The sequence below is a fragment of the Gracilinanus agilis genome, chromosome 1 (genome assembly GCF_016433145.1).
Source record: "Gracilinanus agilis isolate LMUSP501 chromosome 1, AgileGrace, whole genome shotgun sequence".
NCBI lineage: Eukaryota > Metazoa > Chordata > Mammalia > Didelphimorphia > Didelphidae > Gracilinanus > Gracilinanus agilis.
In genome coordinates, this window is record NC_058130.1 from 40,280,483 (window position 1) to 40,290,694 (window position 10,212).

The window sequence follows — 10,212 nt, forward strand, 5'->3', positions numbered from 1 at the left end:
TCAGGAAGTGAGTTGGTGGAAGTAATGAGTAAGTTGAGATTTTTCAACAGAGAGCTAACCGTAGAAGCCTGATGAATGATTCCTTTTACAGATGACATTAAGAAATTGTAAGAGACACCAAAAAGAAGGCTGAGGACATATTTGGCAGAAAAAAATAGATTAATGATACCCATTTAAAAACTGTAGAAAATTTTGTGGGTCTTAATCATAGGAAAATTATTTAATCAGTTTAATCCGTTGTTAGTATTATTTTGTGGGTTCCAAGATTCAGACCTGGAAGGTACCTTTTATGTCATAAGGTCCAACTTCCACCATTTTACACATGTGGAAACTGAAGCACAGAATGAATATATGACCTAACCAGGCTCATAGAGACAGTATGTATATGAGGCAGAATTAGAACTCAAGACTTCTTAATTCTAAGTCCACTTCTTTCCTATTATACCTTCAGTTAAATTAAAATTATCTTAAGTTGAAAATAACATGGAATTACAGATATTGAATGGAAAGGAACCTTGGGCAGAATATGATCCACGTGGCCCTCATTTTACCAGTGAGGAAAATGAGGGCCACTTATGTCACAGGATCATAGATCCATTGCAGAGCAATTGTCAGGTATCATCTAGCCCAATCTCTTCATTTTGCAGGTGAGGACACTAAGATCCATGGAGAAAAACAAATAATGGTCCAAGGTCACATTAGTGGTAAGTGGAACACTCGGGTTGAATTCAGGTGTCCTTGATCCAATTCTTTCTACTATATCCCATTTTGTTCCAAAGGATATTCATTACTCCTCTTTTTAAGAAGATGGAAAGAGGCAATCATGCTGTTTTTAGGCACATAATTTGGGGCTAAGAAGTATATTATTTGTAATACCAATTTGGATATTGCTATTTCAACTTTTATACAATCTAACTTGTGCAATCTTCATTAAATTCCAGACTGGATACCTCACCCTAGTCTGTGCTAAAGAGGGGCCAAGTTCACCATAGTCCAACCAAAATGGAAGACTTGGGATGTGTGATGACTATTTGCTCTATTTTACCTCTTTTTGCGTGGCATAGTGCCTGGCTCATAGTAAACACTTAACAAATGTTTAGTGAAAATTAAATTAAATGGAAAAATCCAATGAATAAACCAGTTGTGTGAAAAAACTCATTGCTACAGGGTTGACCAGTAGGCAGTGAAATTTGGAAGCCATTGCAACCCCCCAAAAAGCTTGTACTAAAACATGGATGGGTTGTGATTTCTGTGAATGGCTTCCCCTTTCAGATACCTAATGAATTATGGGTTTTTTGATATCTTGAAGTATGCTTGTATAATTCATTATTCTCTGTAGAGATTACTGATATTCCCCGAGAGATAATTTTCTGCCTTGCATTAATGACACATTCTTAAAAGGTGCTGGAAGATGAAAACATGTTAAGTGTTAATTTGTTCATCAAGTTTTAAAATAGGTGTTAAAAGTAAAAATACCAAAAGCATACATTCAATTATGCTTCAGTGAATGAAATAAAAGATCATTCTTTGAACTTCAGAGTTTGGGCATTAATGAGAGTCTTTTTTTCCCTCCCTTATAGAATCACAGAATCTGAAAGTTAAAAAGGGACATGAGGATTCTTATCTGACACAGAATGTATGGACAGCTCTTATTACATCCTTGACAAAATTATTTAACCTGTTCTTGAATACATCCAGTAACAGGAAACTTACTACTTAATCATATTTCCAATTCCATGGTTAGGCAGCACAGTCTTGAAAACTGATGGCATCTAAAAGATCAGTTCCCTAATTTGGGATTAGGAGGTCAGACAATATATTCCTTGTGCTCCCTTCTAGCTCTGTTAATGATAAGAAAGTTTCTCTTTATCATGAATTAAAATCTTCTTGAATGGAACTTTTAAATGGAACATTTGTAAAAATTTTTTAAAGGTTTTAAGTGCAACATTTGTAAAAACTTAATTTTAGAACATAATTATTATCTTCTTCCTGTGGTTCCCTTCTTTAAGAGTGATGTACTCACTTCTTAAACTGAGTCTTATCACTGCTGCTGCTGCTGCTGCTACTACTACTACTACTACTACTACTACTACTACTACTACTACTACTACTACTACTACTACTACTACTATACTACTATTACTACTACTACACTACTACTACTACTACTACTACTACTACTAGACTATTACTACTACTACTACTACTACTACTACTACTACTACACTACTACTACTACTATAATTATTTATAACAACCTACAACCACTTCTACAATTTCTATTATTACTGTCCCTAATTTGTATTCACATAGCTAGCTTTTTAAGGTTTGAAAATACTCAGCATATCTCATTTGACCCTCACAATAGGTGTATTATTATTCTCAGTTTATATTTGAAGAAACTGAGGTTGAGAGAGGTTTTTAGATGGCTTGCCAGGAAGTGTGTGAGGTAAGAACTGACCGGAGGTTTTCCTGATGCCAGGTGCAGTGCTCTCTGCACTGTGTCACTTAGTTTTGGTGGCAAATTGTAATTGTCTGATTTCATCAGGTCAGAAATTGTTAAATGTATAGTTTTTCTCTGCTATGATAATCTTGTATGCAATTAGAAAGACACGTATCCCCCCATAGGCATTAGCTGCCTGTGCTAAGCTGTTCTTCCAGTCTCGGTTTCTTCAAATGTAAAATGCAGACAGTAAACATCCATACAACACAGAATTGTTGTAATACAGACTCAAATGAGAAAATAGATGGAAAGTGCTTTCTAGAATTTAAATGACTATATTAATGTCAGCTATTATTATAGCATGAATGCCATCATAAACATTTAAACCTTATGAAATCAAATGTATTTCCTGAGAAATCTGAATTCTATGATATTTCAAAAGAAAATTGTTTTCTCTTATTTTGAAAGAGATAATACTTGGTCTAACAGCTAACCAAGCCTGACAAGTGGGAGTCTCATTGGTCTTTTTAAGCAATTAGACAAGACTGATTTAAAGGGATTACATTAGTTGCCTGCAAATTGACATGATAAAGTAATTAAAAGAGTTGGCTTTAAACAGGTTAGGCATTTCCCCTGTAATCCTGCTTATCTTCTGAATTTGGCAGACAAATCAGTTTTTCACAGACATATAGAGCAGGGAGGCCTAGTGTTGGGGTCAAGAGGCCCTGTCTCTGTACTGGCCTCTGATGGATATACGTACTCTGTTCTGGGCAACTCTCTGATATAATATATTGTTGATGGAGAGCTAAGCTGTATCAGTGGATGGATGGAATTGCCACAATGGAAAGTTCTCCAATCCCAGTGAAACCCCAGGTCTAACCACCCACCAAAAAGCAGAGTTTAATGAAGTGAAAACCTGCGGATTTAGTGGCAAGCACTGTTTGGTCTGAAATTCCAAAACTGAAGAATAAAGTGTTCATGTTATAAAATTTAAACACAGTTGAAAAAATGATATTCATATTGATGCATGTTAAGAGAAATATGCGTTAATGATTTCCCAATATTTTAAGGAAACAGAAAAGCATATTTTAAAATATAAGATAATGTATCATGATATGGATATGCTATTGATGGAAATACAGACCAGAGTAGTAATATCACATCCAAGCTCTCTTAATTTTGTGTATTTTTAAAAATATAAACCACTTAATAATGGATAAATTCTGATACAAACATACAGAGTTTTCATAGATATTGTCTTGGAAGAATAAAAGCAGTCAGGTATTTGGGCTGAATAATATTTGCTGGTGATATTTTCTTGAGAGAAAAGTATGGTGAGAAGTAATTTTTCATCTGTCAAATGGTCAAATAATGAGAATGTAATAAGATAAGAAAAGTAATCCACTATTCATGGGTAATAGTAGTTTATCTGGAACATCTAAGGAAGACTGAGAAATCAAATAGCATTGATTTGCTTGTGGATTTATGATGATTAGAAAGCAACCTTCACACTGGTGATTCTGAGTTGTGTCCAAATTTCTGTTCACAATCACTAACAGATTACTCCATCTGGTAAGAAACACTGTTTTCTCTGGCTGGGATTTTTATTTTTATTTTTTGAGGGGGAGAAGATATAAATGTTGACCTATTGAAGGGCAGCTAGATGGCCCAGTGGATAGAGCACCTGGCCTGGAAGTCCAGGAAGTCCAGAGTTCAAAATCCACCTCAGACATTTACTACCTGTGTGCCCTAGGCAAGGANGAAACAATAATTGGTTTGGTCATCCCCAGTGACACATATGGTCTTCATTTTAAATGCAAATTATGTACCATATGGGGCTCCTTCCTTTCCATTCAAAGGATCTGAAAATACTCACGCATTTTCTTTGTGGTTGCATTCACAGTGGCACTGAAAGGCCCAGTCCCAGCACTGTTGTATGCTCGGACAGCAGTATAATATACTAAGTTGCTCTGCAGGCCCTGGAGTCGGGCCGATGTCTCATTCCCCATGACCTTGACTCTGTTCGATGAATCTTCTTTGCCTCCATTATTCCAATAGCGAATCTAAAAAGGGGTACAAAATGCAGGGCACTGATGTTGCTGCTATTCACGAAAGACCATCTTGCACAAAGTATGAGTTTTTCTTCAGTGATACTGTTTTATTTTAAAAAGATAAAATTGCTAAGAAAAGGGTTTTAGATAAATATTAAATGACCACATTCATGAAACTTGACCCTCTTTGTAACTGTACGACTGTGAAGATGAGATCTGCTGCAGAATATCATTTATAAAAGTCTTTTCCCTCCTCAAATTTTAATAAAAAGATACTCTCATTCTCATAAAGATTTTATAGAGAAGAAAAAGCACTTGCTGGTGTCTTCTGCCAGCTAATCCATCGGAGCATGGCAACTCAGGTTTTTTTTTCTTTCAATCATTTAATATCTATGTAGAACTGGACCCAGAGTCAAAAATGACAGGGTTCAAATCTCTCCTCCATAACCAAGTATCTGTGTAAGCCTGGCGAAGTGAATTGACTTCTCTGAATATCAGTTTCTTTATTTGCAAAAGAAAGATAGTAATACCTCTAGTGCCCATCTGACAGGGCATCTAGAAAATAGTTGGTGCTATAAAACAAAGTCAGTATCATTGTTATTATATACCACCAATATTTGTTGAAAATCATACCCTCAATGCTCTCAAAATTGTGTCACCTCCAATAAGGATATACATATATATGTGTGTATATATATATTTATAAATATATTTATACTTAAAACCATGTACTTACATAAATATATATGTATATATAAATATAGACATAATTTAATGAATATATTATTATATAATATGTAAAATTAATATAATACAAGTATATATTTATGTAGGTACATGTTATCTTTCCTGATAAAAGGTAACCTAATTGAGTACAAGGAGTGTTTCACTACTGTATTTTTCTTCTTCTAACACCTAACACACTTCCTGGTCCATAGTAGGCAATTAGTAAATGCTTATATATTCATTGATTGATTCCATGTGTGTGCTTACTATTATACAGCGCTTCTTCATTTATTCATCTTCTTTAGCCACCATTTTCATTTAATCACATAGAATGAGATCTCAGAATTCATCATCAGAGTGAAAATAATTTGTGAGAGGAATATTTATAGATCATTTCCATTTTGTTACCTGTCATATTCTTTAAAGTTTCAACTACAGATTCTTTGGGGATGAGCCAGCTAAATTGGGTCTCACATATTCTGGAGGTTCAATTTACCTATCACCAATCTTTCTAATTTTAGGAGGCTTTTACTTCTTATAATCTTTCACTCTGCTTTATATAATCCACAGCATTTTATATGTTTATAGAATAAACATTAAGAATCAGGTACTTATTACCTAGAAATTCGGTTAATTTTTAAATTGTTAACATTCCTGTTTTGTAGAGAAACCATTGTTAAATTGGAGCTTGGATGTGACTAGTAGCATCACTGAAGTATCATCCCTAGGATCATACTTTGAGAGATAGAAGGAACCTTCTAGAATTTAGATGATTCAGTTTTGCTCTCTCATTTTCCAGATAAGGAAACTTAGGCCTACATGGATCATATAACTTGCCCAAAGTCACAAAGTAGTTAGTGGTAAAACCAATGTTGAACCAGTTCCTTTGATTCCATATCCAAAGGATTCACACTGAAGCTCAGAAAAGTTTCTTTGGGAAACAAAATAGTTAGCCACCCTTTTCCTCTTCATTTATCTTGATTTTCAAGGGGTACTCTTTCCACATTATGCCTAAAGATTATTGACAGAAATCTACAGATTGACAGATTTCTGGGGAAACAAATATTTCTCAAATATGTTTTATCAAAGATCACAAGGAGAAAAAAATGGGGGAAAAAAGCAATAAGCATTGAATTGGCTTCTTATGACTTTTGAAATGTAACTCAGTGTAACATAAATTTTATTACTTTGTTAAGGAGACTCTTTCTTGAACTTAATTTCTAAAACTATATCAAAAAACCTCATTAAGCCAGTATCAATTTACTTAAAAATTTATCTGATTGTAAGTATTTGCTTTTTCTCAGTCAATAAAAGATGCCCTGCTATTCCTTAACAAACCTAATAGACACCTGAAGTGCATCGCATTTAAAATCCATTTTCCCCCATTCCATGAGTCTCAGTTTAACAAGGTTTTATTGTTCCTTACGTGGGACAATGCTCAGTCAAAAAAAAGGTATTAGAAATTCATTTCTTGAACTTTTCAAAAATTTGGATCATAGAAATCTGTAATACCAGCTCTGTTGTGCATACACAGGCTATGCGATCTTAACTTTGTCACTTAATTGTTTGTGACTCCATATCTTTACTTGCAAAATAGTCTATTTATACTAAATGAGTCATAGGAGTTGTTGCAACCCATGAAACCTCCAAAAAACTGAAAAAACAGAATTTTGAGAGCCATTGTTCTAAAGATCCTTAAATGTGGTATTTGCTGCAATCACCTACTCTTATCACACATGTCTGATAAGAAAATGAATGGATCATCCATTAAAGTTGAGTTGTTTTTTGATCAAAATGTGAATTACGAACAATGTTAACCTGGAAATCTTAGGAAAGGGCTTTTAAATTTGTTTTCCATTTTAGCTACTATATAATTTGAACTATAGTTCAAAATGTATTTTAGCAAATTAATAGTCCTCTTTTGATATATCTGCAAAGGGGAAGAAAAGTAGTTTGTTGAACAAATTCCACTGAGGTAGATAATATAGTTTAGATTGTCCAATAACCTCTATTTTATTCAATTTCAAGCTTATTTACATGGTTTATTTGTATGATTTTCCTGGTGTGTTACTATAGTTTGTTTTTAACAACAATGATTAGTTTTGGGCAACTTTACAAAATTCATAGGTGGTAGGAAATCAAATTTATAAACAAGCTTTGCTGGTGAGTTCTCCCTTTGTCCTGAGAAGTACTCAAATTTTTAGCACATTTCTTTAAGCATTAATGTAACAGGAAACAAACATTATCCTTGCCCATGTGTTTGGCCCCTGTGGCCACCAATGTCATCTTCTGATTAATTGCTCTGCTAGCCACACATATTTAAACAGATTTCTCTAAGCATTGGCTAAATCTATTAACATTTCTTGCAATTATACATTTTCCTATTTTTTAAATCGGAAACTTAAGATAATGTAAAGTCATTGACAGGAATGAATGTGAAATTGTCATGTTAGACTCAAAGTGTCTAAATAGCAAATAGATGTTAATGGCCAGGAACATAAGTCCTTCCACCCCTACTCCCTTCTCACCACACTGAAGGGGGCAGGAGAAGATTTGTGTCAGAGTCTGTCAGTCTTTTCAGATAACATAAATTAGTCTGGATACTAATGATGACGTGTTACTCAGCATGTTACATGCGGAGTATGAGATATGAGATAGGAAAGTTATTAAAATTTTTAAACCTATGTAAAGAGACTAAAGAAAAACAGAGTATCAGAAGTATAACTATTTATTGGCAATGGCATCACTTGCTGTGCCATTGCTTGTCACTTAATTTCTAAATGATATTAGAATCAAGAAGTAGTATAATTTCATCTGGATAGAATGGCAAGTTAAACGTCTTTTTCTTTTGTAAATAAATCTCAGCATTGTTTCCTTAATCCTAATTTTTATAAGTTCCTATTAAATATATTTTCAGGATTTTCTTCCCCACAAAAGTCACAGAAATATCTCTTTGCCATTTTGGACTTACTGTAATAATTTTTTTCCTGTCAAACCTTCCAACCCGTTAGGTTTCTAAATGACAAAAAACCTACAATGCATACTAATGTGTTCTACATTATATGAAATTAATGATAAATCTTTTTTCCTACCCCCACTTTTCTTCTTTCTCTTGTCTCCTAACTTGAGGTATATTCAACAAGTTTTGATTTCAGTTTTCTCCTCTTCTTCTCTTTCTATGTCACGCCCCTTGAAAAGCTCGCCTAGTGTCATTCACTTAATTACATTCTTTACACAATGCCTCCAAATATTTACCATTAGATCTGAGCTTCAGGCTTCTGGTTGCTTCTAAGATAGGGTTAGCATTGCTCTCCAAGGACCCAATTTACTATCCTTATAGCACACGTAAGTTAACTACCCCTCTCCCTCTGTTAACACTCACCTCACTGCACTCAGTCACTCAGCCTGGAACCTTTGGAATCATCTTTAACTGTCCCCTGTCCTTTATCACCCATTTCCAATTTGCTCTGTTGTCTTCCTGTCTTTTTAGTCCAACTGTCACCATTCTCAAGCCTGTCATAGTGTCTTTGCTTTTATTTCCCTAATTTATAATAACTTCTCTATGCTCCATCCACTCATCCCTCTTTGTCTTTCAAAATCCAGCTTAGGTTCTAAGAGCCTTTCCTCAAATTCTTATTGTCCACCTTGGCTTTTACCAAATATTTCGACATCCTCCTCTCAATAAACTTCAGTAGCTCCCTAACACCTCCAGGATCAAACAGAAAATCCTCTATTATTTTTTTGCCACCTTTTGCCCTTTCTAATGTTCTTACAGCTTACACTTCCCATCCTCCTTATCTTCTCTGTGAACCAATGACAATGGTTTCTTTGATATTCTTTGTACAAGACACTCCATCTTCCAACTCCTGGTACATCCATCAGTTATTTCCTAAGCCTTGATTATCTCTCCCTCATCTCTGCCTCCTGGATTCCCTAGCTTACTTCAAGTATCAGCTAAAATCTTGTCACCTCCCTTCATTCTAAGGCCTTTCCTCTGTTGATTTTCTCCAATTCATCCCGTATATACCTCGTTTGTCCAAAACTATTTTCATGTGTCTCTCTCGTTAGATGGTTAGCTTCTTGAGAACAGGAATTACCTTTTTCCTTTTGATGAATTTCTAATTCTCTGGCATATAGTAGTTGCTTAATAATATTTATCAAATGACTAGAGCTAATTCAATTCTACCTTGCACTATTTTCAGTTTCGTGTGTATGTTCATTATATCCCTCAAATTAAACTGAAGTTTCCCTAGATATAGGGAGTTGGACTTACTTTAATATTTGATACATAGGCAAGTTACCAAGCTTGTAGTAGGTACTCAATACATATACATCTTTGTTAAATTGAAGGGAGATTCCCCTCATGGTTCCCAGGAGTTGCTTTAGGGGACAGCGTTTTAGTTAGGCATGCTCTAGTAATAAAACATGGACATAATCCGACTCACAGTATACTCGATTACTAACTCTTAGTCATCAAACACACATTCGTATTGTACAAATACATCTATAGTTTTGAATTCAATAGTTTTGAATTCAATAGGATTTTTCAACAGTTTTGAATGAAAAGGAATTACCTCGTAACCCAGTAACCGCCCGCTGCTCATTTTCCAAGGAATGGCATCCCAGGAAACTTCAATTATTGACGAAGAGAGGCTACTGGCCAAGACATGAGATGGAGCTACTGTAGGTTCTGCGTTGGGAGAAATAAAATTAAAATACATATATTTATAAATCATCTATTCATAGATCTCCACATATGTAGAGACAGAGAAAGAGAGAGAGCGAGAGAGAGAGCGAGAGAGAGAGCGAGAGAGAGAGAGAGAAGAGAGAAAGAGAGAGAAGAGAGAAAGAGAGAGAGAGAGAAGAAAGAGCGATTAGGAGAGTGACGGAGAGACAGAGAGAGAGAAAGAGAGAGAGAGAAAGAGAAAGAGAGAGAGAGAGAGAGAGAGAGAGAGAGAGAGAGAGAGAGAGAGAGAGAGAGAGAGAGAGAAA

At 34.9% G+C, this 10,212-nt stretch overlaps 1 protein-coding gene across 1 annotated transcript in view; it reads right to left on the reverse strand.

Annotated features, from left to right (window-relative positions):
- The window catches only part of LOC123247078 (contactin-3-like), a 76,793-nt gene that overhangs the window by 15,421 nt on the left and 51,160 nt on the right, over positions 1–10,212 (reverse strand). The window contains exons 11-12 of the mRNA XM_044675877.1: positions 9,795–9,910; positions 4,320–4,506 (exon numbers count right to left, since the gene is read on the reverse strand). Coding sequence (XP_044531812.1) covers positions 4,320–4,506; positions 9,795–9,910 — 303 coding nt within the window. The remainder of the gene's footprint in view (positions 1–4,319; positions 4,507–9,794; positions 9,911–10,212) is intronic.